Consider the following 27,064-nt stretch of genomic DNA (forward strand, 5'->3'; position numbering starts at 1 on the left):
ATGACTTTAGACTCCATGATGGCTTGTTGCCTGAGTGAGGAGGCGAAGGAGTCCAAACGAATCAACGCCGAGATCGAGAAGCAGCTGCGGCGAGACAAGAGAGATGCAAGGCGGGAGCTGAAGCTTCTCCTCCTGGGTAAGCCTTCCCGGTTTGTTGTAAAAGGTTTCACGTACTATACCAGTGCTGCATGGATGGAGACTAGCACTTAACCTCTGCTGACACACACACACCAGATAAAAGCTGACTTTGATTGAACTGTTCAGGCTTCACATGCAAAATACTGCCCAACATTGCACATGACCCATTATCCCGATCACCACAGGATTTGCCTCTGGTGTGATAAAGGCAAACCAAGTTATGGTTCAGAAGTTTCAGATGTTTCCTGCCCAAATTTAACTTAAAAGCTTAAATAATACACACATAAGCTAGGAATAGCAATTTAAGCATGTATACCAAAATCCTCAATCTATGGTCTCAATTAAAGGCAGAATGTAGATCACAACTTGTGTCCTCTTTGTTTTCCTTTTTATCTCTAATTACATATAACAACATATAAGCCCTCATGTGGGCTGTGAGGCTGATGACAAACTTCAAAATAAGTTGAGTGTCATATCACCTGTGATAACAGAGACTGGAGACTGACTCACTTGTTGATCAATCTCATTTACTAGCTTCTGTTTGTGGTGCTTTGACAGTTGAGGGGTTTTGACTCATGCCAGCCCAGTTCCTGATGGAGATACAGGCATCATTTTGACTATATTGTGGGTAGTCTTTCACTGCAAATGGAGATTTTGTAAAATGTCATAGAAATCTGTTGTTGAAAATTTGTTTGCCTGTAAGAAAAAAATAGTGAGTTTGACTGGACCGTTTTGTTGTGGGGTTTTTTTATTTTTATTTTAATTCAGTCTCCTGCCTACAATCATCTTTCTTTCAGTTGTAGTCCACTTTTATCTGCCTGTAAAAACATGGCTTAAAGGATGAATAAGAGTTGGTTTTTTTAATTAAGTCTGCTAAGAACAACAGAGCACTCTGAGTGTCTGGTCTAGAAAAGGCCTCCACTGAGGTGGCCTGCTGTGGGAAATAGCCGTTCTCTGGAGGGTAAGCTGTGCCATCCACAGTCTAATTTACATGTTTAATCAAGAGTACCAGATATAATATCATAATGACAGAAAACACTGTTCTTTTGTTTAATGTGGACCACAAAGTTTCACCTTAGCTGACAAACAATTTCACTTATTCTGGCAGAGATTCAGAATCAGGCTTATGACATTTAAACAACTCTGTGGTTTGTTGCCACAGGTGAATAATTTCACACTTCCTGGTTTTTAAGGATGTTGTTACTTTCAGCTGCATCTACTTTCAACACTGTAAGAATTAGCAGCTATCAAGAAATTTGAGGCGACTTTTGCAGCTAACTCCCTAATTTCAGGGCTTTCCCTGCTGACGATTGGGTGTCACTTCTTTCTCTCCTGCATCTGGCTACTCTGTCTTTCTTCCTCCTGGCTGATGGAGTTATAAGGATCTTCTGAATTTATCCATTTAACAGTATTGTGAAAACATGACTTTAGCATTTTTATCATGAATTGACAATGATTTATTTCAGTGACAATGTAAAATACTGTTCTTTCCTGCATCGGTGTGGCGAACCTCTCTTGGCTCAACATTTGGACTGTCATTTGGAAAGACAGGGTAGATGCTAGAACTTCTCAGGGTCCTGAGGAGCATTTTATGAAAAATGTGCCTGGAGCACACATTAGTCACACTGGACGTTCCCTTCTAACTAACTCTCCCCTCTGGCTGCCAGCATCAACACACACACTCCCTGTCTGTCTCGCCAGCTGCACACACAACCTACGTGCTGTCCTTTTCTTGGAAGACACTAAATTACAGTTTTAACGATATATTCTCAAAAGTGTTGAAGTCATGGCAGACCTTACACAGCATTATTAGTTAGCTAGCTAGTAGTACTGACAGATAATCATTATTGTTATCATAGTGTAAATCTGTATTACACATTACAAAAGTAGAATTGGAAAAATACAAATTAATTCACATGCATTCACATAGGATTTTAAAGGAGCAGAGCCAAATAAATCAGAGAAATGTTAATGTTCTGTGCCACATCTTGGCTTTTCTGTGGTTGGGCTGCAGCCTATCCTGAGACACACACTGTGGAAAGCACAAAAGCAGCGGTGGGAAGCGAGAACTGAATGCTTGAATGGAGTTGACAACAAATACAGTTGTACTCTGTAAGTGTTATCAAGATCTTATAGGTGTCTTTCATCACACCGCCACCATCTTTTTAAACACAGAAAAGTCACTTTCCACTGCTCCACAGTGTGCGACTGTCAAGATGCTCACAAACTGTTATGAACAAGCCAAAAATGAAGCCTTTTGTGGGTTAGCTTAATTTCTATAAACGTACAGCTACAGACTGAGACAGCCTCCTCTGCAGCAGAGTCACCTGCAGGAGACATCAGCAGAGCTGAGGGGATGACCGATAGTGACCCATGTCGGTGTTCACCATTCAACTTCAGTCAGGCTTTTCAAGACAGGAACATTATTTAATTTGAGATTTTAAATTAGTTTGCAGCTTTATATATTTGTGTGTGCGTATACACACATACACATTTACATACATGTGCAGCTTGAAAGTTTGTGAACCCTTCAAGACGTGGTCATTGGTTTTGTAAAAAAGAAACAACTTTTATAAACCTATATATATATATATATATATATATATATATATCTTTATAACAACCAATTTATCAAGCAAAACCTTCAAATAATACACATCAACAAAAGAAATATGGTGTATTTTATTTTTTTTTGCCAACAAAATTTGTTTCTCACAAAAACTGAAAATTTGGCACACAAAACTATGTGAACCCTTTTAGTTAGTGGCTTGTGGCACCAGCAACTTGAAAATCTTCTGTAACCACTGACCAGTTCTTTGCATCTGCTGTTGGGGATTTTTGCCCATTCCTCCTTGTAGAACTCAGCCAGTTTAGGGAGGGTTATTTCCACCACCATAGTTCACTGTTGAGAGGAGTCCTGTGTGTTGGTATGCAGTGCTGGCTTTTCTCCATTTTTCTCCATTTCTCCAACATGTTGGTTTTCATTGTGACCAAATGGCTCTATTTTGGATTCACCTGTTCAGAGAATGGACTTACACAAGGCCTCTGGTTCGTCCAAGAGCTCTTTGGCAAAGTTTAAATTGGCAGCTCTGTTCTTACTGGCAGCAGAGGCTTCCATTTAGCAACCCTTCCACGAAAGCCATCGCTCTTCAATATTCATCTGATTGTAGACGCATGCAGGTTTACTCCAGATGCTACAACAGAGGTCTGCAACTCTCCAGAGGTGATCTGTGGATTGGCCTTTACGTGATTTATAATTCTGGTTTTTATTGGTGATAGTTTCTATGGGCATCATCCACTTCTAGGCAGAGTGGTTTGTTGAATGGGCATATGTGTATTTGTAAACATTGTTTTATTCTTATCCAGGCCTGAATATTATTCATTTCAAAAACAAGATGCAGAATCAATCCATCTGTATTGCTTAAAAAAAAACACGTTAATTGTAGCATGTTGATGAAATAAGATTGTTACATTAAAATTCCCACTGTCATCTCACAATCTGCAGAGACCCACTTACAGCTGTCATTTGCAACTGTAAAGGTACAAGATTCAGTCCAGGGTGAAATGACTGCAGTAAATCACAATTGAAGACAACACAACACCTGGGTGAACCCACTAATTTTTAGCCTTTTCCTACTAAACACTGTAAATAAACCTGTCACCTACCCACTACAGTGCCGTTAAGCTACTCTGAGCTCAAAGTGAGTGAGCACCAAAATAAGTTAGAGAAATAAATACACAACTTCCAATTCACATGGAGGCTAAAACACTTATGGACTTATCTCGACCCGAGGATGAGATGAGCCTGACCCGTTATCAATTTGCGTGCATGTGTGTGAGCAAATATTAAATAGATTAAAAATTAAATAAACTACATGTGCACATTCAAATGGTCAGATGGCGGCCTGGATGTCTTGGCCATGAACTCACAGCATCAGGTGAGTCCTCAGAAAGCTGCAGGCCATCCTCAGGTGAATTGATGTCATTTGTTGAAACACCTCAACCAATGTTGGTTTTTCTCATCTTTAAATAGTTGATATTGCTCAACTAAATTTGTTAATCATGCTTTTCCAAAACACCTAAGAAACTGACTTTTTGGTGTCATAATTTAAATGTGGCTATACTATAGTCATTTGAACTCTGGGTTGAAGCGCTGCGATGGTTTTGTCAGATGTTTTAAGTGGCAGTGATTACTCCCACTTTGTATCGGCAACAGGCTGACTCTCCTCAGTGATGTGGTTTGGTAATGTGTGGTGGACATGGGGGCTGAGAAAGAGCCAGGATCACACTGAAAGCTCTGCCTCCTGCTCAGCTAATGAAAGTCACAAAAGATTAAATGTGTACAGTTGGAGTCCAGAGAGAGTACTAGTTACACTAGTTTGAGCTCCCTTTGACAAATGGGACTATTAAAAAATATCTGGGGCTGACTGTAACTGTCTTACAAGTCCTGGTTTTAATTTTTACATTATTATTGAAATTATCAGATGATCCCTGTATGTAGGGATTGCACATTGAGTTGAGGTAGAAAGGGTCAGACACTTATCTATAATAAGCTTCTTCATTCCACCTTCACCTTATATGTAAGCAGTTCTCCTAAAATAGATTTTCTCTGTGTAAAAAAATTATCATGTCCTTGTAATTATATTTTACGGTTGAATTAAGACTCACCATCTTTTATATTATATAACAGAGAACATAACCAAGTATGATTGAGGCATGTTTTTGAATTGTTCAAACTAATTTAGTCAGTATGCTGTGCTAACCGTAACAACATGTCAAACCGTGTAAAGTACCTTGTAAAAATGCAGATAGTGTTGGTGACAGAATCGTATATGTTACGCATTGTGGCAGAGTGCAAACAGTGACCTGAGAAAGTGAAACACCTTTCTACGAAGATCTTCTGTTGACTGAAGGTTAAGGCAGTCATGGATGGAAAAACCTGTAGAACGTGTACTCAGGCAGTGCTACGCTAATTTGACTTTTTTTTTCTTCTTCTGTTTATATTGTAAGAACGCGTTTCAAAGCAGGAAACTCTGGAACATTTGACTTAGTCCTAAATAGAACCTTTAATCGCTGATTGGTCGATATTGTTTGAAAGTTGTCTTGATTAATGCTTTTCACAAGCTTTATAAGGAGGTGTCATCTTACTACGTCCAAAATTGTCCAGTCTGACATATTAATTATTGTCTCAAAGGTTACAATAATACAGACATTGGTGTGGGAAATGCCGTTAGCCTTAAAATGTAGTCTCCTGCGCAGCATATGAAAGTTATATGAAAGGTGTGTGAGTTTCTGGATTCTCTAGGTTACATGTGTTCAAACATTTGGGCAAATGGCTAATCAGGGCAAATCAGTCAAGAGTTTTATTGCACTTATGTGTGTGTGTGTGGGCTGAAAGACAGTCATGTCCACTATTAACTGTATAAATCACGCACATGGGTTAATTCTTGACTCTGTGTTGTAGACTTGATTTTTAATAAACTTCACCCATAGAATAAAAATTATGATTTTTTTTTTTTTATTATTAATGTGAATTTCCCTGTGGCATAAATAAAAGCAAATCTAATCTAAACACCATGTTAGGAAACAGCAGCCCATAAGATTATTCATTTCCAGTCAACTGTGGTGAATGTAAATCTAATGTCGATTCTCAATGCTCCACTATGATCACCAGCAATTCAGTCTTTTTTTTTTTTTATTATATAGAACAACACACCTTTAGAAATTTTACTTAAGCGTTTTTGGTTCAATTAGGGAAGGAGGATTGATGCAGAACTTTGTAGCAACACTGCATCTTGCGCAGCATCCCACTCCACAAGAATGTAAAACTTGGAGCTAAAATAGGCTTGACTAGTTTTGCCATTCACCTTTTCATGGGTACCTGGATTCAGTTTCTTCCCTTGTGTACTGGCTGCGTGTGTGGGCATAGAACACAGCATTTGTCATATGAAGACAGAGAGCAGCAGGTATGAGCCAGATTCAAAGGCACCACATCAGGGGTACATTCTGTACAGCTGAACGAGCCAGGGTACTAGGCAGCACAGGATATTTACCGAACAGATACAGTATATACCCACTGAGCACACACTTCATCTGTCACTGTGCACACCGCTCAAACAGGTTGGTAGTTTCTGGGTTAATGAGTGTTTGTTTTTTGGCAACACCCAAGGATGTCTCATGCATAGACTCTACCTACGCCTATTATGGTTTCTCTTAGTCTTGGTCCTACAGTGAGCCAAGCAGATAAGCCCTGTGTTAACCATATTTATTTGGATCCCTGTTAGCTGCTGCCAAGGTAACGACAGGCATGACTGGCTTCTGTAGAAATAAGATTTCAGACAATACAGATGAACAACCCACACAGAGAGAGTTAAAATAACCCAAAAGAGATTTGTGAGTGCTTTTGTATGTACAGTGGCATCGTGGGTCATCATTAGGGCTGCCCTGTGCTGTACCAGCTCTCCTCACAGGCACAGTAGCAGATCTGCAGGCAGTGCTGGCAGATGCCTTCCTGTAAGCTTACTCCTACAGCGATTGACTGACTCTCAGCCAAGGTAGATAATGTTAATCATCACCCGTGTCAGTGTATTTCCCAGAAATCTCAAACTGCTCAATTCGCACATTCTGACCAGGCTCTCTGATGTGACCATGCCAACTAACTGATACTTCTATCAGCCAAAATCATGTGTGAATTCAAATGCTTTCTGTTCCTTTTCAGTAAATTGTCTCAAAATGGATCAAACCCTTTCACGCCGGTATCTAGCCTGTATGTAACAGTGATAGTGCGAAACTGAATGCATTTCATTACACTGCTTGAGTTACAGCCAGGACATCTATTTATTTCTTGACCTAGTATAGCAATATTGCATTATTGCTTCGGGCATCGGGTGGTTATCGTTGCCATCATTGTGTTTTTGGAGCTGATTGTTTATGATTACTGCTCAAAAGGACCATAACTCATGAGCAGATAAAATTAGAAACCTCAGAGCACTCCTGGCCCAAACACAACCAAACGTGCACGAAACGTTCTTGTTTTGATTTAAAATGCTTTTATCCGTAAGATAAGAAAACATTCAGCTGTTTGTTTGTTTTTTTTGTTTTTTTTTTTTTTTTTGGCCATGCCTTAATATGGATTGACAGACAGTTAAAATGAAAAATATTCAGTGTTAAGTAATACATTATTGATGAGATAATAATATAATTTGCTAATTTTCAGATGAAATTTTAGGATTTGCTGGTTTACATTGGGTCACATAAATCTAAAACCTTTGGGATTTTAAGTGTTGTTAAGATTGGAAAAACAGTTGCAGCCCTAATTTGGTTCTAGTTTTCTTTTAACATTAGTGATCTTTTACACAGACAACTTAGGCTGGGTTTAGTGATCTGTGTGGAAGATCTGTGCAGCAAGAAGTACAACAACAATATCTAAAATTTATGAGTTTTGTGTTGCACATGTTGTATTATGATTGGCTAGTCCATTGATGTGGGTCGTACTGTAGCAGCAGTCGCATTGTTCCATCATGAGTCTTTATTAAAGTTATAATACTCAGTTTTAAAACATTTTGGCCATTTATTGGATGTTGCTGTTGAATTGTTTAGTCAGAGTTTCATGCCGTGAAACAGACTGGATGAACTTATAGGACACGCAGCCCAGGTTTTATTATATATTTGTGCATGTCCCTTTAGCATTGATAGGGACTGTACCATAATGTCATAGATCAGAGGTATGCTTATGCCATGCTCTGTGCCTGTGCTCATAGATTTAAAAAAAAAAAAAAAAAAAAAATTCACAGTGTGATATGAGGGTAAGGCAGGTAGTTGTTTGTAGTTCTGCACTGTTTGCCTGGCGGCTCTGTTGGTTGAGCAAACTGATGTTGACACACCCAGAGTTTCGGCAGTTATGTGGCAGTCAGGTCTGTGAAGACAGCCTAGTCCCTCTCATGTCACTGCATGTCTAGCTTGTTATTACTGAGATGTATAACCTTATTAACATCCTGTTATGTTGATTTGGGTGTGAGCTGTATATATGTAAAATATTGTCAAATAATTCAAAGAGTAGTTATGGAACACAAATGTTGAATCAACTAGTTTCACTTTTGACTCTGAGGCATCATAATCCTTCATGATCCTTATGACAATTAAATGATTGTATAAATAAGTTGTAGCCGTTGTTTTATCAGCTGAGTCACTCTATGTATTTGCATTTAAACCTGCCTGCATCTGAAAATCAACCACTTATGGATACTTATGGACAAAAAGCTTTGATAGACTTGGTATGTTTACACATCAACACATCCGAGGTGGTCTAGTTCCCAAATAAGTCTAGGACTGGGAAGAAAGAAGGGATGTTGAAGACGGATCACAATGGTCTGGGTGTTTGTGAAGCAAAACCTGCGTTTAGTGGGAAGTACTGATGTTCCAGTGCAACAAGAATTTTGATTAAATGGGAACCAAAATAGGCAAAATGATTAAATTGACATCCAAGTCCTTTAGAAGGAAAAGTATGCCAGGAATTTGCTCAAAACTCGACTACAGATCCTGTGCTTGCTGCCCCCTCTCACTCTTTTTTTTTTTTTTTTTCTTTTTTTTTTTCCTCCCATTCTTTCTCATCATGAATCTGGATGTGCTCTTGCGGTTCAATTGCTCCGTGCAGGTACATTTCAAAAACCCAAATGCAGCACGTCTTCATCACACCTACCAATTCCAGTTGAATTCCCATTTACCTTACAGGCAATTGGAAAATGAATGAATGATAGATAGATAGATAGATAGATAGATACTTTATTTATCCCAGACTGGGAAATTGCAATGATGGTCATTCGGATGAACTTTGAAGATGTAGATGTTAATATTGGGCTTGGGGGGTGTTGGTGTTTTGTTCTTGATATTTAGTTTCTGCAGATGGGTCACAAATGCACCCCAGATTCTTGATACTTCATAAATTCATTGTTTTTAACAGACTAAAGCTGGCATTCTTTCAGGTATGTGATGAAAGCTTCAGCACCTCACCTGTGGCAAGTTAATGTTAACAAAAAGCCCTTTCAGCCTCTCAGCTAGGGGAAAAGAACTGCTAAACATTACATTACATTGTAATGTAATCCAGGAACTGGCAATAAAATTACATTTTAAGAAACAGCGCAATAACAACAAACTAATAGACATGATGCATCATCCTAGTCCTAAATGTAATATATTAATTAAAGTATTTTATGCAAAGATTTGAGTTTTAAAAACAATCAAACCCAAACTAAAATTACAGGAATGTGAAGAAGAAACTGTTTTGTTTGTAATCTTTGTATTGTGTGCAAAGATAGCTACTGCTATCTGCTAGCACTTTGTACTACAAAAGGTGATAGTCACCATAGTGTCTAAGTAAAGTAGGGATGACTGCAGTTATTTTTAAAACATTTACTGATTTATTTATTTATTTTATTTTATTTTATTTTTTTGAAGATGCATCAAGCACGAGGAGTAACATCACCAATGTTGCTCCCTTTAATTTCAAAGATGCACACAAGATTTTATATGCATGCTTGCACATACCTGTTCTTCAGAAATAATCACTTCATGTGATCTGTCATGAGCTCATTGGTAGGCAGATGTAAGCCAGATAAGAGCCTGTGGTGGATTACTTTAACATTCGTTGTACCTTGCTGTGGGAGAGGGGTTTCCCATTTCCAAATAATCAGATTGCTACTGATTAACGTCCCAGACCAGATTTGTCCTCTGATGCTCTCCAAAAGTCCTGTATTCTGATGGACTAATGGCATCAGTCAACCAGCCAGTCCAATTAGACTGTGAAATTTGCAAGGTATCCTTTCATCAGGAAATACAAACATCAGTAAGCCTTTGGACTAAACTGTACCAGGAACTGAATAGCTGTATGATATCAAAGCCATTGTTTGTGGTTCTAAAACACATTAAGAACCGCAAAGATTAGGAAAATTAGACAGAGAATGGCTTAACAATGCCACAGGTGTTTATAAGGCTTTTGTGGTGTATTTTGTGACTCACGCTTGTGCGAGTGTGATGTTTGAATTCAAATAAACCAGCTGTAGTTGACAGGGTTTTTGAGAATACCACAAAAGCAAAACGCAACAGGGTGGATCTGGGATTTGTTCTGTGGTTTTTCTTACATAATTAGAGCAAGCCAAACACAAAACAACTTGAAGGAAGGATGTGATTAAAAAGCAGAGAACATAACCAATTGGTTTGCTTCCATAGAGTAGGCATTTGATGGTTACGAACGAATGGAAATACTACTGCTACTCTTCCTAGTCACTAGAAATATGTAAACCCAATTGAACATCCTTCAGAATGTAAAAGATGATTTACTATAGCTTTCACATAAGTCAGCTGGAATTGTTTTTTCAGAAATTTTCTGATTTAGATATTTAAAACAGAAAAGAAGAAGCACTAAGTTATTTACCACATAAACCTTAAGGAAAAAAAATTGTCTGTTTTTCAATATTGGTGCTTGCTTGTATTAAGAATAAAGGTTATGAATCAATCCGCCAGTGATGTTCTTCTGACAATAGTAATGAATATGGGGACTGGATTTTTCGGGATGCAGAAACTATAACCCAGGAATAAAACTCAGAACAAGGATCGTCTGCATAAAATAGAGATTAAGTTCCAAAAATAGTTATTGGAAAAGTTGGTGCTGGTGAAAAAGGCCCACAGACAGTCTTTCAGTCACTTAGTTCAGCACAGTTAGACAGGCTTTCAGAAAGCTCTTCCCAACACTGAGCTCAAGTGGACACAGCTTCCTGTTGGATGTGCTCGGGGAAGTTTTAAGGAATCATTTACTCAGAGCGCCCCTCTCCTCCACTCTGTCACACTTTGCACCTCCTTCCTTTCCTTTTTGTCTCCTCCACTCCCTTTTGTTCTTTTCCTTTCAACGTGGATGCCAAACTTTGCTTCAAGTTATTACTCTTCATGTAAACCGGAGCTGAATTGTCTGCCATGGACTCCAGCTGGCTCAAAACTGATGAAACGGATACGTTTCAACTTTTTTCTCCTCTTCCTTGTGAGTTAATGGTTTAGCAGAATGACCACTACCCTGGTCAGTGCATGATGAGGGCAGAATGACACAGTTCTGCCTCAGTTAACGGTCACGGCTGTGTGATTATTGGGCTTCTCCTCGTTTTGCTGTGTTGGTGATTTCAAAATGGCTCAAGGTCTCTGATAAGCCTGTGCTGATTCCCATTGGCCTCATGTCGCAAAGCTTCTAATTTATCAACTTTGTATATGAAGGGACTGTCTGGTGGATTTAGTCTGACGTGACTTTCAGTCTTGTCTCTTCATAAGGAGCGGAGGCCTGAAATGGAGCATTCCTTTTTTAGTAAAAGCAGAGATAACCACTTGTGCTTTAATGGGGGTGGGGGGCTGCTTAGGGTTCTCTAAGCAGGTAAGCCCTCAGCTCAATTTCCAGCCAGAGAAGACTCTTTTTACTGCAGCTCATTCTCCTTGCGCTTTTCAAAATGGCCCAAATAATATTTGAAAAAGAAGATAAGACGTAATGCCCTGTAAAGTGGAAACTCACTGCACCCATTGGTTTGTGAACTGCCAGTTTATTTCAGAACTAAAGTAATCGTCAAGGATTATCTCAAACTATACACCAGAAATTTATAAAAGAAAGTATCTTGTCTCCCTGGAGCAGCTGCATAAGGTTGTGGGATATTTACCAAACAGTGGCAAATAACAGCCATAATAATTCAAATCTTGTGTCAACAACCTAATTTTGAAATTGATTTACCACTGAGCAGAAAATTGTTAAAAACTTAAATATTAAATTCAATTATTGCACTGAAATATTTTACTGGTCTGACCTCCCCTCTTTTCCTAACTAGTCCTGTTCAAGTTTTGCAGTTTCAAACAGTGGTCAATATTTTAGAGGAGAATAAGAGTCAGGTCTCTATCCCTGCTTCTGTTGGCCTCAACAACTCTGTAATTCCTCTCCCTTGAGTGTGGAGCAGTGACTGAGGACGTGGGATTCAAGAATGTGTGCTGAAGTTGCATGTTTGGATGGGCTCTGTGGAGACGTACTGAAGCCTATCAGCTGGGCCCATGAGCTTGTGTTTTCTGCCTTGTATTTATGAGTCCACAGCCAGAGTTACCATGGGAACTAACATTACCCCTCAGGAGTAGCTCCAGTGAATGTACAGTAGCTTGTCCGTGAGAAATTTCCAGTTAGGCAGGAGAACAATGAGATCTGTTGAATTAAGATGATCATGCCTGCAAGATATGCCCCCTCCACTCATATATGTGTGTGCTTGGAAAATACAAATACACATGAATACGCATGCACATACACGATAAGCCCACAAAGCTGATTTTTGCTACCTGATGTGCCCTTCTTTTAATTCTCTGGTTGTCGGTTTTGAACATTGCTCTATCGGCTATTAACACTGAGCGTGTTTGTTCATAAAATGTACTCAGTGTTTTCCTTGTCTTTTTTACTGCACCCCTCACTCCGGAGAAGCACCCAACCCGTAAGCTCAGCTCTTTAGTCAATGAGAAAGTGAACTCTCCTACGTTGTTTCTTGACAACTGCTATTTATGTCCCTCTCTCAAAGACATACTTTGTCTGAAGGGGAAACTCCAATGTTGCCTGACCTGCTCTCTGCAGTGAAAGATCCTGTCTGGTTAGAGGGCAGGCTGTGCTCAGGGCACTCCTTCACTGTACAACTCAACTGTGCTCTTCAGTAAGTGACCATCAAAGTTGACTTCAGTCATCTTTGGAAGACATTTCAGCTACTTTGCCCTGGGAATACCAGCTGTACTTTATAACACAAAGCACATTCCATTATCTAATCAGCTGCTACAGTTCTGCTCAGTCTGGCTGTAAACATTATCAGTGTCACCAGCAGGCGAGGTTGAGAGCGGTGGCTTTGAGTGACATATCTCCACGGCCTGCCACAATTTATCTTTATTTGTCCAATACCTTTATGCCGCCAGAATCAAAGACATTCCCGTCAGCCTGAGCTTTAGGAAAAGCAAGCATCACTCAGACAAAGTTTTTAAACACAGGAAATATTGGCATGCTGACATTGGCGTGTAGCAAGATGCAGATAGAGGCTCATGGACTGCTGCAATGGTTACTGACTTTTTTGTCATAGAGTGAAGTATTCAGCGATGTACTTCAGTAAATTTACTTTGTATTTGCATATTTTTGTTTATACTACACTGGATTTCTGCCAGGACCTGTTCTGTGTTCAGCAAGGGTGAGGGATGTCTGCAGGAGGTCTAGATAAGAACGATAAGAGCAATATCAAGAATTCTTATCAGTGATCAGTGATAAGAGCAATTTCATACTAGTCATTTCAACTAAAAATCAACATCTTAGTAATGTATTGTAAAAAAACAAAAGGGTAGAAAAAGGGCATGAAGTTGTTAAGTGGCTGTGTCAAAATAAACTGGCATGCCATCTTGGCCAGAACTATGCTTAACCACATTGACTGCAGGAATGTGGATTTCACCTGCACTGCTGTTACTGCTCACATTAGCTAAACTCTGCAAACCCTCTCCTCTCCTTTTAAAGAGTTCATGCAGCTCATTGTGACAGAGTTGAGCGTCTTCCTACTTTTGGACCAGTCATTTAGTCTAAATTTAAACTTTTAATTTACAGGAAAATCTGTCATGAAGAACAACCCTAATGAGAACAGTCACAGTTATGCAGATGCTGAAGCTATGATTTGTACTTTAGTTTTCTTGTGTGTTAATTAATCTATGATTTGTAAAAATTGGTTCTTCAGGCTGCAGTCCTTGTCCTGTGAGAGCAACATAGATGAAACAGACTGAAGAGGCCATGCAAAATTATCAGTCTTTCAATTTCTCCCCTGAGCATATTCTGTCCATTCAAGGTTTTTAAATTATTAAAACATACACTGCCAGTGCTTAGAGTATGTCCCTATGAATTCTGCAAACCGTATATCATTTCTCTAATGATTGAATAAACTATATAATTACTTGATAAATAGAAAAAGCATATTAAATAATTGCCAATAGCAGCTGTAGCTTAGATCCATGGAACAAAGGGAAAGGAGAGTAGAGGCCAGACAGTATATGTGTAACTGAAACTGCCGTGACTCAGACTGAATGTTGGGGAAGTGAGATGGAGAGATGAGCAGTGGAGAGTTAGAGAAGGGTTTTAGTGGAAGAAAATAGGTGGTGAAATGGGGGTGGAAGAGAGAGAGGGATGCACAGTGAGAGAGAGAAATGGAAAGAGAGATGCACAGTGAAACTCGACGCTGAGTTTGGGTTACCTGCCTTGTCTTCTGAATGTTCCCTTGTGGTTGATGACCGCAGTTTACAAAACTCTGATGCTTTCATCCTGAATCTGGCTTCTCCTAAACCTAGAGTGGTAGTTAACTCACAGAATATGCCCATATAAAGATACAGATACTGCTGTGGAAGCTCTCATTGAGAAGTCAGTGTGTGAGAGGGATCTTTTGGGGATCTGTGTGTATGTCTCATACTCCACTTGTGCAAGGTTTCTCCGTCTCAGTGTTTTTATTTATGAACGTGTATATATGCATGGTCGCTGTGATACAAAATTGGAAGCATGAAGTCAGTTTACCCAGCTCTTTGTTGGGCTGCTGTGAGCCATGCCACCCTCATCTGGTTTCTCTGGCTTTTTAACCCAATACCAAGACCAGGCCTCTTGGGTAACCACAGCCAAAATAATAGTTATCTCAGGTCACTGGAACCAAGATGACAAGAGTCCTTCTGAGATGCAAACACTGGCTGGACCACAATTTGACCACAACACTCTTGTCTCATATATTTTAAAGTTTGAGCAAATTCTTTATCTTTAGAGTCAGTGAAATGAAGTTACACAACTCTCGTATTGCTTGATCATCAGAATTACGTCTGGCGGTATGAAGTGTCCCAGTATAGAAACCAGACAACAAAAACTCATTGGAATATTTTTCTCATGTGTGGACACACAGAATATAGGATCGTTTTACTGTTTGAGCAAACCAGCACTTTACACCATGTGAAAGAATGACAAGTTCAGCCAAGCAGCCCATATTTGTAAAACAGACTGGCAGGACTGGGGTTGGTATTGAGGTCTGAATCACTGCCTCGGGCTTGATGGTGCAGATTCCTTCACAGTCTGGTATATCAGCACCAGGGTGTAGGTGGAAAGGCGAGGTTAGCCTGTTGAAAACACAGGCCAGAGTATTACCACAAAAATGAGGTGTATAAAAAGGCCAAGTTAGAATTGTGCTTTGTTGAACCTCTTGAGAACAGCTCAGCATCCTTTTGGCTTTTTATTTTATTTTGTATAGCTTGCTCTTAGAGCAGCACAAGCAGATTTATGATACATTTGATTGTATTTTTAATGGTTTCATAGAGGCTTCCTGAATTCATTACTCATACTTGTTCATTTCTAAGCCTCATTTAGCAGGTTTCACATTAGACTCTTTCCCTTTTTATCTCCACACAAGATACATCATCCCCATCTCATTTATGTTATTACTGAAGGCAACTAGCTTTTTGTTTTGTTTCTGGTTCTGGGCAAAATTGGGAAGAAAAGGTGTACATTTTCAGATTATCAGCAGTGTTGCATATCCAATTCTGATCCCTTTTCCAACCTTCTGACTAATCTTCTATGTCTTTGTCTCTCTTCATTTCAGGTACTGGAGAGAGTGGCAAGAGCACTTTCATCAAGCAGATGAGAATAATCCATGGGTCAGGCTACACAGATGAAGACAAGAAAGGCTTTACCAAACTGGTGTACCAGAACATCTTCACCTCCATGCAGGCCATGATCCGGGCAACTGAGACCCTGAAGATCCCATATAAGTATGAGCAAAACAAGGTGTGTACTGTCAAGTTCTGGGGTTAAGAAGTGTGACAACGACATCAACAACAACATGTTGTTGATGATCAGCCCAATCATACACCGGTGACCTGCCATATATATATATATTCTTGCATACATAGCATAACTAATGAAACGATCTTCATTATAGCTGTCAAATAGGTTTTGTGGGTGGGAATCGCTTCCCAAATGGCTCTTTTAATGGTTACTGACCTCTGGTACATATGATGGAGTTATGAATACGATGACTACTACTTTTTATGGAAGTATAGGAGTGAATGTGATCTTAGTTGGCGTGATTTGGCGTGAGATTGACTCTTAAAAAGAGAAATTCAAGTATTTCTTTCGCTATGTAGCTAACATTTCTTACTTATGGCTGTTTACTTAACAGTCCTGCCAGGAGCTTCAGCCATTGTTATATTTACAGTACAACAGGAGAGAATATGCTAATAAAGAAGAAGTGCTACTTCCTCAGGGCGGCCTGGATGATCCAGTTACTTGTTATTGGGCTGGCCTAGCCAGAACTAGCTAATTAGCATGCTAGTTGCTGAGGGTAGCTGGAGATGGGTGTAGGTGAATACAGTAATAAAATTTAATGGTAAACTTGTTGATTTATTTCCAGCTGGTCGCAAATCTCTTTCCTCAATTTCCTGTCACTCTTCAAGCTGTCCTATTGAATAAGCCAGCAACAGCAACCCCCGCTCAAAAAAAGATGTTTTATTTTAATCGGTGCTTACCTAAATAAAGTATCTGCTTTCAATCCAGCTGGAGAGTTGGATTGTGGCTAATGTGGGTGTTTACTGTGTGGACTAAAACAGACGACGTGTCTGATTCTCTTCATCACTTTGATCCTTTTTCTTTCTTCTTTGTGAAACTGATCCTGTCATTTGCTAAATCAGCAAAGATTTCTTTTACTTGAATTCCTCCAGTGTAAATGATTTAATTTTAGCCAAAGATGAAAGAGTCCCCAAAGTAATGGAAGCACTGTCATGATGAATGCAGTTAAACAGTGTTACACTATGCTGTGGGTGGATCAGAAAAATCAGTTAGAACTTGCATGTGCCATTTACATCCATATATTTACTGGTTGAGCTTTCCTGAGGTCATTCTGTGTCTAAGTGTGAGCACTTGCTGCTCTCTAATCAAATAAGTTGTAAATTCAACTTTGCCATTTGATTATTTACCACTACCACTATATTTTGTATTTACATAGCATCACATATAAAATTTGCATTCGATTTTGCATGAAAACCCAAAAGCACTGGATCCAAATGCTGTTGTTCAAAGTGGCTTTGTTGCTTTTTTTTCCTCAGAATAATGCCCTGCTGGTGCGCGAGGTGGACGTGGAGAAGGTATCATCATTTGACCAGCCGTACATCGGCGCGATAAAGATGCTGTGGGCCGACCCTGGCATCCAGGAGGCCTATGATCGCAGGAGAGAGTACCAGCTCTCAGACTCAACAAAATAGTATGTTTACAATTCAGGATGATCAGTTATTTTCCTTGCACATAGAGGGGGGGAGGAGTATCACAACCTTTTTGAGTAGTTTTCTGACTGTTACACTCCAGTGGAGAAAGGGAAGCAGGCTCCAGCAAATGGAGATAGCCATGAAAAAGCTGTAGTGTTGGCTGGTTTATAAACAACTGATGATAATGTCACTGCATAATCTGCATCAATCCATTGCAGAATAATATGGCCCCTGAAAGGGTTGAGGACTGGGGGAGAAGTCAAGACTATACATTTATTGAGCTGCTGCTGGTTATATGCATATTTATTTTGTAATTGTTTTTGATGGAAAGAAAATTGTTTGTCTTTCTGTACTCAGCATATAAACATGTATGTTGTCTAGACACTGCTAGTTTGGATACGTGTGCATCTCTGTCATATGCTCCCTCCCCCTCCACAGTTACCTTAGTGATTTAGAACGAATAGCAACAAAGGGGTACGTGCCCACTCAGCAGGACGTACTGCGGGTTCGAGTGCCCACTACCGGCATCATTGAGTATCCATTTGACCTGGAGAATATTATCTTCAGGTAATGGTGTCAAGTGCTGCCAGTGATATCACTGGTTGGCTAGCTGCTCAACAGTTGGCCAGTCAGTTGGAAACCGTCGATGCCGCTATCTCCATCTACCATGTGCTGCACAGCAGGGCTCAGCACTTAAACACTTCCCTGATGGTGCACTCTCAAATACAGACTCACCAGAAAGGCATTATTCACCCAGACCGTCAAAGTTGGCCTTCTTAGTGTTACATCATCTCTTTGGTGTCAAAATAAAAATTCCTGCCTCCCTTAAACTTACAAACCTTCACAATCAGCACTTTGAAGGGGAGCACAGGGTTGTTTTGTCTTTGAGAGCTGCCATCAAGGATCAAGCTAAATTTCTGAGGGAAAATTTGTGGGGTGGTGGTAACAAATTTAACCTCATCCCCTCATAACTCTTGGGAATGTTTTTTTCCCCTTTGTTACATCTGGACTGTTCCACTTGCTTTTGGAAGGGGGTGTGCTGTATCTGCTGTTATGCTTCACTTTCTCTTTCCTCCCTATGTCTTTTGTTGTCCTTCCCGTCTCTAGCTATCTAAGTGATCTGGATCGTATTGCTGAATCATCCTATCTACCAACCCAACAAGATGTGCTTAGGGTTCGAATCCCAACCACTGGGATCATAGAATACCCTTTCGACTTGCAAAGCATCATTTTCAGGTAGAAGAAGAACTACACTATTTTTACTAACACCAGTCTTTCATTCATTTAAAAATCCATAAGGCCCTCTGAAATCTGAGTTAAGGTTTTTGTGTTTCCTAAAGCATGTGTCATGTCCCCATCTGTCACCATTCAAGCCTAATATGTCCCCAATCTGTTAATTACAGTACATTCCATGTGTAATAAGTCAATGAATTTACAAAGAGAAATTTTTGAGATCTGATAAAGTTAATTAAACATCTGTAGCCCAGGTTATAAATGTTAGATTTAAAAAAAAAAAAAAAAAGAAAACACCATGAAACGTTTCCTGAGTAGTTACTTTGTCAGAAACAAAACAAAGGAGTCAACTGGTCTATCCATTTACAGCACAGCCAAACAAATTTGCTTTGTTAATATCGGATCTGAGTTTTCCACACATTTCTGAGAAGACGGAAGTGTGCAGCCTTTCACATGCAGCTCTTCATCTAACAGCTCACTGTGGCTGTTTCTTCTTCCACTATGACTACCTCATAGAAATTAATAATCATACATCTGAAAAATAAATGTTGAAAATGACCAACTGAAGATTCTTAACAATATAGGCCTCTCTTTTGAACCAGTTGAGGGATTTTAATCTTTAATTTAAGCTTCAGGCATATAATGTTTTATTTCCATTACCAATATGTATAATATAAAAAGACTGAGATGTCATCAAGGAGATAAAATTTTCTGAGTCACTCATGCACAGGCTGAATGCAGAAAAAATTATTATATTTAAGCAAAATTTCCGTTACTTCTCCATTCTTGTAATGTTTTAGTTGACCATCTGTGGATGTTGAAGTCTGATGGAAATACTTTAAATAAATCTTTCACTATTTTCTGACTCTTTATATATTAAGCAGTTAATTGAGAAAATCTTTGGCAGATTAATGGATAATGAATGTAGTTTTTAGCTGTAGCCTGAGCAGTCTGTAATTTGCCACAGTAACAATAATGAAGAATTTTGCATGAATGCTTCATAAAGCTTACCAAGCTTAAAAGGTTGGAAACAGGCAAACCTAGAAACTAAAATGCTCATAAAAAGCAGTATTTGCTCATGATAGTTTCAGCTTTTCTGTGTTGCCCAGAGACGCAGCCCTCAGGACTTGGCACAGAGGCAGTTGTAAGACCTACCACCAATATGCAGAGCCCTTCCCTTCTTCCTTCGCTTGCAAAAAAAGAGACGATGAGGAAATGGAAATGGACCCAGGGAAGAAGAGCAATTATAGAAGAGTGCAAATCAATAGGAAGCCATCATGTTAGCCCCCTCCTACGCTCAGCAATGCTAGAAATAACTCTGCTTGCAATGACGTTGTGCCGAAGAGGTTCCCAGCTGCCCTGCTGCAGCCAGCCGATAGGCTCCACTCTGCTTGGCTGTGCTGCTGATCGTGAATCACTACATGCTCATCGCGACATTAATTTTGTATTAAGAGAATGAAAATCTGGAAATTAACTGGAAAACTGGAAAGGAATGTGAAATGCCAGGAAGAATGAAGTATTCTGTAAAATTTTTAATTTAGCCATTTATGAGTAAACTCTTGTAATTAAACCCAGCGCTGTCTTGGTGGAGGATGAGAAGCCCCCCAGCCCAATATGTGGATAGTAACAAACACGTGGGATTAAACTGTCTCTGCTTGCAGCTGACAGGGCCGTAGCAGCAACAACGAAGCCTTTCATAGACAAACATCTCCATTAGGCTTGCTTCCTTCTCTTTTAATTGGCTTTTGAAGTCACAGAAAATATCATTTCACTTGGCTTCTCCAGCATAGGAGAGTTTATCATACTAAGTAGGTCACTCCTTCTTGCTAGAGGAAAAAAAAGGAGGTCGTCTGATGTGAAGGAGTTTTATTTTAGGATGACTCTTCTGGAGGACTCATTCATCAATGCCTTTCGTTCTCCAGGCAGACTCCTACCCGAGTTCACCTTTGTGATGTGTGATCAAACTTTCACTGTGCTCATAGAATGATATTGAATATGTGGTGAAATTATTTGTAGAAGAGAGACTTAAACCCTAACCCATAAATGATAAGTGCAGTCAGAGTAATTCCAGTGGTCTTCATTTTTATTTGATATAGCAGTGGCATTATCAGCGTCTTACCCTTTTCCAGACCTATATATCAGATTTAAAGCTTCATTCTAATTTCATATTAATTTCCATGTTGATATTTAAGAATACATTTCAAGTTAACCAGGATCTGTATATTATAGAAACGTTCTCTTTCTTTCAGCCACTACCCAACTCTGATATTCTGACTTTCCTCATCTGTGTTTTCACCATCTACTCCTCTTGTCATCCTATCTTTTATATTTTACTCACCTGGTAGTCCCCCACATTTAGCACCTTTTTTAGGCACTTCTAAACAGGATGATATTTAGCACATTTACTTTCTATTTCCTGCATGGACTCTGCAGCATCTGCTTTGAGGGGAAGCAAGAGAAGGATGGCATCGTTTGTACAAAAACACACTTGTCTGTAGTTATTTTGGTTTACCTAAGGGAAGGTTTGCTCTGTCCTCTCTGTGATTCACGCTGCAGATTCTTTGTTCACGTTTCATCTCTTTTATGTTCTCAGTGCACAAAAGGGTGTTCAGGTTGAACCACACTGACCTCAGTAGATATCATGTAGAAATTATCTTCTGTCTGCCTGAAATATATTCAGTGGCCACTGCTGGAAGCTCATGCCAAATGAAAATGAAAAATTCATGTGAAATTTTGCAAAATGAATACCTGTTTGCACCAATTAATCATCTATAGAAAAAAAAAATCGCACTCTATCCTGAAGTGACTCAGACCCTTGGCTTGTCCTTGTCTGAATCAACTCATGGTTCTGTGGAAAACTTTAGCATAATTCAAATTAACTGTCATGTTTGCTTTACATACATGTGAAATTTATACATGATATTTTGTGGTTCAAGTTTGTTTTGTTTGACAAAGATTTAGCATAAGTTAAATCTTTGTCATGGTGATGAATAAAGTGAATGTTTATACTTGAAGAACTAAACATTGAAGATCAAAAGACTGATGGATTCAGTGCTAATTGTAAATTTTTGTCTTTTATGTGATTCTCTTTCCTGCCATCTGTTTGGTTGGCTCCCATCTCATCTCATCATGTGGAAATTAGGATGGTGGATGTTGGGGGTCAGAGGTCAGAAAGGAGGAAATGGATCCACTGCTTTGAGAATGTCACCTCCATCATGTTCCTAGTTGCGCTCAGCGAGTATGACCAGGTGCTGGTGGAGTCGGACAATGAGGTGAGAAAGAGACACAGAAGTAAAATGATACCTTAACTGGCACAGTTCACTTGTACAGAGGCGTGGAGCCAAGATGTGTGCAAACATATCAAAACAAGTCGTGGCATGTTGGCACTGTAGTTTGCATAATAATAATAAGATTTTCACTTTATGAAGTCGTTTTAACTCCTCCTAGTTCACGTTTTTGCTTCTATATTCCACAATGTAAAGTTTTTGGTCAGTTCCACTCACCAACCTCATTTCCAGCAACTGCTTTCAGAAGTAAAGCTACAATAAAGCCAGCAGGTAAGCTTAAGTTAGCAAGTAGTTGCTGAACGTAATGAGTGTTAAGCTACTGAAGAGGCCAATATTTATCTCTAGCGTGAATGTAGACCAGCTGCTCTCAGTGACTATGGCAGACAGAAATACACAAGAGCAGAAACATGAGCAAAAATCTAGTCTGGCACATACAGGCACAGCTTTCAGGCACAACTTTTAGTCAACTGTTGTTGCCCCAGGTGTGTTTTGTTTGATAGCCTGGAGTCCAGACACGGAGTTAACAACATCATATGAACATGAGTTAATCATGAGAACTTTGATTACATATGGCTGTGTTCTGAAATTAGATCTGAACTGAACAGACTAACATCTAAACATTCAGGACTTCACTTTCAGGTCATTTAGAGCAGGGATAGATTGAGTGAGGCCTGCTGGTAAACAAGTACACAGTAAAGTATATTGTCAAGAAAAAGCCATGTAGTACACTTACAATTTTACAATAACTATATTATTTCCTTTTCTGTTAAAAAATTTAAATCGAATACATATGGGAAAATAAAATAAAGCAAAGTTAATGAAAAAAAAAAAAAAAAAATATATATATATATATATATATTTTTTTTTTTTTTTTATATTATATATATATATATATATATATATATATATATATATATATATAAAGTAATGAGAAGGAAAACGTACAGGAAAGATAAGCAGTATTGATAAAAGCAGTGCTGTTTGAATTTTGACAATGCCCAACCCAAAATCTGAAATTTCATTATTTTATTGAACCACTAAGTATCAGCCGCTCAGTTGGACATGGGTGATGTATCATTGGTGCACATACACAGACACACAGTGTTGACTAGTGAAGATTCTCCCAGCAATCAGAAGAGCTGCTCTGTCTTCACTCCACAGATACTCTGTCTCCTCTGACTGTTCAGATAGAATTATAGCTAATAAAGCTAACGAGATCAGCCCCTTGCATGCCCTCTACTCTCCTGACAACAAACGCTTTCTCTGACCAGCCCATAACTGGGTTTCATAAACCAGGCACAGCTGTTGGCTTGACTCACCATATCTGCGGTACATCGCCGCGGCTCTGTGGTCGACAGTTAACCAGGGCTGATATTTGTCCGCTCAACAGCAGCAGAGGCCACAGTTTGTTAATTACACAGAGATACTGAGCCTTCAAGTAAGCCCTTTTTTTTTTTCTCTCTCTCCAGGTCATCATTTATTTGCTTTTCATGCTTGTAATGTGTGTTTGGTCACAGATGGTCAGCACATTTTGGCGCCATAGTTAAACTCTGATAGATGAGATGGGGCTGGGCATCGTTTAGGGCTTCACAGTCAGAGGAGATTATCCTGTCGCGTTGACAGGCTCAAGACCGGAACTTTGGCCGGCCAGAGCCTGATGAGTTGAGCTTGTTCACTGAGGTCACGTCAGGTCAGGACCATATTATGACTTGTCAAGACCAATTGTGGTAGTGATCCAGGAGTCAGGTTTGACAGCAGGTCTCAGCTTCAAGTAGTGTACATGACCGCCACTTGTTTGCCTTTCGATGTTTTGGTAAACAGCTTTGTTTTGAGGAACAAATCTGACTGAAACAGTCAATGCAACATGAAAAGTCTCATGTCATCCCTGTGGTTGTGTTTACAATCTGTAGTGTTTCTCCATGTATTCACTGTAATACTGTTCTGCAACTGTTACACTATCCAGCTATACCCACTTAGATAAGGTTTGTGTGTCTTAATCTGACTAATGTAAACACAAAGTTTCCAAATATAACTTAGCAATTTTATTTATATTGTCACCCTTGTGATTTAAAGTAAACAGCAAGCATGTTTGCTTTGCTAACTATTAAGTGATTTTCAAAATGTTAGCAGCCGTATTATAAGTTGAGGTATCCTATTATTGCAGATTTAGGTAAACAAACACCCTCCTGTCACTGCTCGTTTGTTTAGTTTGCCGTGAAGAGAAACAATGTTGGGTTTCATTTGGCTGAATTTTTATTATCCTTGGTAGCATTTCTGCTGCTTTCTGGATTGTCGCTTATTTATGTTTTAATGAAGTCCCAACCCCACCCTTTCCCCCCTCCTCCACTCAGAACATAAGGCAGCCAAAATACGGCCCATAGTGAAGTTTTACTGTCATTATTTGTTCAGCTTCTGCTTGTCATTGCTCCACGTTTGCAAAGTTTCATCTAACACTGATAGAGATGGCAAACAAAGCCAAGGTTATCACTGCAGCAATTTCACATTCTTAGACTCATTAGCAGCAATGTAGCCGGCGGACGCACACAAAACACTCAGTGTTGAGGCTGATAATTGCATCATGGCCCAGAATTCTTTAGAAATTATCATTGAAAATCAATGTACACTTTGTAATAATTATTTAATACAAAGTGTAGTGCCTGTACATAAGGCCAGAATGAATAAAACCCTCTGTTTTAATGATGTCTTTCACACTGAAGATTGAAACAAAGAGGAGTTGAGTCTTGTCTTCTGGATTTTTCCTAACCTTGTTTCTTTTGTTATTCTCCTCCCCTCTGCATGGCGTGTGACAGAATCGTATGGAAGAGAGTAAAGCTCTGTTTAGGACCATCATTACATATCCCTGGTTCCAAAACTCCTCCGTCATCCTCTTCCTCAACAAGAAGGACTTGCTGGAGGAGAAGATCATGTATTCCCACTTGGTTGACTACTTCCCTGAGTTTGACGGTAATTTGATCTTCCTTTTTTGAAAAACCTTGGGCTCGTTTTCTGTTTTCTACATATTCCCTGTGTGGTTGTGTTGTGTTTGACGCAGTTAGCTGAGCCTCAGTAGTGGCTTCAGTCACAGGATGTATTTAATGATCCACACAGGTGTGGAGCCAAAGGTCAAGCTCTGTTTTCAATACTGTGCCTCTGCTGCGTCTCTTTTTTGTGCTCAGCTATCAAGAGCAAATAATTTTTTTCTCACTCAGTGTGTAACTCTATCCATGGCTTTTCCCTTAAATTTGTAATTATAGAGCAGCACCTTCTGGTCATAATGCTGTACTACAACACAACCTGGTGTTCAGTGAATGAGCACAGCAAGTCTCAGTGTTTCTGCCTGATGTCAATGAGGAAATAAAAGCAATGTCTACTCACCCCCCTCACCACTATCATGTCCAGAGGCAAACATTATCCAGGAATCATTTCCCTCCTTTTTTATTGTTACAGGTTGCTCACCTTCAAACCCATATTAAAAAATGATGAATGATTGTTGATGCTCCATGTAAACTAAAATAACAGCCTCCTCTACTCCTAGGTCCCCAGCGGGACCCCCAAGCGGGTCGAGAGTTCATCTTGAAAATGTTTGTGGACTTGAACCCAGACAGTGACAAGATCATCTACTCCCATTTCACCTGCGCCACCGACACAGAGAACATCCGCTTTGTCTTCGCGGCTGTCAAAGACACCATCCTGCAGCTCAACCTCAAAGAGTACAATCTAGTGTGAAGGAGAACCGGAAAGAGAGAGAGAGAGAGAGCAAGACCTGCAGCCCCCCGCACACACAATGCAGAGTCCATTTGTGGAAACACACACGTGCATGATACACTCTGCTGCTTAAAAGGATAAGCATTGCTTCATACTTTATCTGTCCAACACTACCCACGTACTGACCCTTCTCACTTAGCTCCTCGGCCATCGGTTTGGTCATTTTTTATTTTTTTCCTTTTCTTTTAGATAATTAATTTTGTGGTTCACATTATTGCTCTTCTTGCACAAACACATATGAAACACGTTCAAATATAACACTCCCTCCATTTGCCCCCTTTAATTTTGGGGTTTTGGTCTGCCCCAAGGCCCGTCTTGGTCCTTTTTTGGCCCTTGGCTTGGCTCTTGGCTTGGCTCTTTTCTCTTTCCACTACATTATCACCAGTCCTTGCGTGTACGAGGTGGATGGAGGGCCTCTTCTGGGTAGATGAAGCTTTCATGGACTAAGGGCTCTCTCTCCCCTTTTCTTATTTAACCCATGCATGCTATTCACTGAAGAATGAAGCCAAGCTGAAAAACTCAGACTGTGCTCATCTGCGAAGGGTAACTTGTGGTGACAGAAAAATATAATCAGGCAGCGCTGGGGTGCAGTGAAGTACTTGGTTCCCAGTAGGTCTTTTTGGATTGTGTATTCTCATTTGCTAACACTACCCCAAACCAGAGCGCAGGAGCTCTGTCGAATGTAAATAAAGTTTTTGTGCTGCTCACAAAGAGTGAGGGCTACACAGAGATTACTTCTCCTTCTCTGTAGACTTTGAATATTCTCAGCTATATTAAGTTCTGGGTTCATCTTGTTCTCTGAAATCTAAAATGGTTACAATAAGGAACAGAATGCTGCAGAAAGAGTCACTATGCGCTCCTTATTCATTGCCCCTCATTTCAAAGTGTTAAAATACAAAATTGACAAAAATTAAGCAACAACACTGGTATTTACACACTTTGTATCCAGTCTGCCAAATTAAAACCACATTAGTTTTGTTGTGTAAATACAATTACATTCCCAGCATCCTGATCATCCTGTAGGTGGTTCAGGTAGGAAGAAAACGTATTTCAGAACCGGTTATGCCAAAATTAAGTGCAGATTTTCTCTCGTGTTGGATCATTCAGATGTTGATGGCATAATGATTCACTTTGTGTGGCATTTCTTTTATGTCGACAGTCATCTGAATCACACATGTATTGGTACTGTGATTTATTTCCTTTGTTTCCTTCGATGGTGAGAATAATCCTCCTGTGCACAATGTGTGAATGATTATACCACATTAGTACAGTGCAGTAGTGGGTTGTAGATGAAATAAAGCTTTTGCGCTGCCAGTTAGTTTGAGTCACAAGTTGGTCTC

At 39.6% G+C, this 27,064-nt stretch overlaps 1 protein-coding gene across 2 annotated transcripts; it reads left to right on the forward strand.

Annotated features, from left to right (window-relative positions):
* On the forward strand, window positions 1-25,685 carry LOC115042405 (guanine nucleotide-binding protein subunit alpha-11). 2 transcript variants are annotated; one of them, XM_029500619.1, is made up of 7 exons: window positions 1-136; window positions 15,783-15,967; window positions 17,284-17,438; window positions 17,878-18,006; window positions 21,815-21,944; window positions 24,770-24,923; window positions 25,495-25,685. In XM_029500619.1, exons 1-7 carry the CDS (start codon window positions 1-3, stop codon window positions 25,683-25,685), a joined length of 1,080 nt encoding a protein of 359 aa, XP_029356479.1. The 2 variants fall into 2 exon arrangements, with proteins under 2 accessions (XP_029356479.1, XP_029356480.1); XM_029500620.1 differs by lacking the exon at window positions 17,878-18,006 and adding an exon at window positions 18,547-18,675.
* The last annotated feature ends 1,379 nt before the right edge of the window (window positions 25,686-27,064 follow it).

Source organism: Echeneis naucrates, chromosome 4 (assembly GCF_900963305.1).
Source record: "Echeneis naucrates chromosome 4, fEcheNa1.1, whole genome shotgun sequence".
NCBI lineage: Eukaryota > Metazoa > Chordata > Actinopteri > Carangiformes > Echeneidae > Echeneis > Echeneis naucrates.

Excerpts from the sequence above, each read along its gene's own strand:
- LOC115042405 (XM_029500619.1), top strand. The coding sequence starts at position 1 with ATGACTTTAGACTCCATGATGGCTTGTTGCCTGAGTGAGGAGGCGAAG. Across the intron at positions 18,007-21,814 it reads CTGGAGAATATTATCTTCAG|GATGGTGGATGTTGGGGGTC; the intron begins GTAATGGTGTCA and ends TGTGGAAATTAG. Across the intron at positions 24,924-25,494 it reads CTACTTCCCTGAGTTTGACG|GTCCCCAGCGGGACCCCCAA; the intron begins GTAATTTGATCT and ends CTCTACTCCTAG.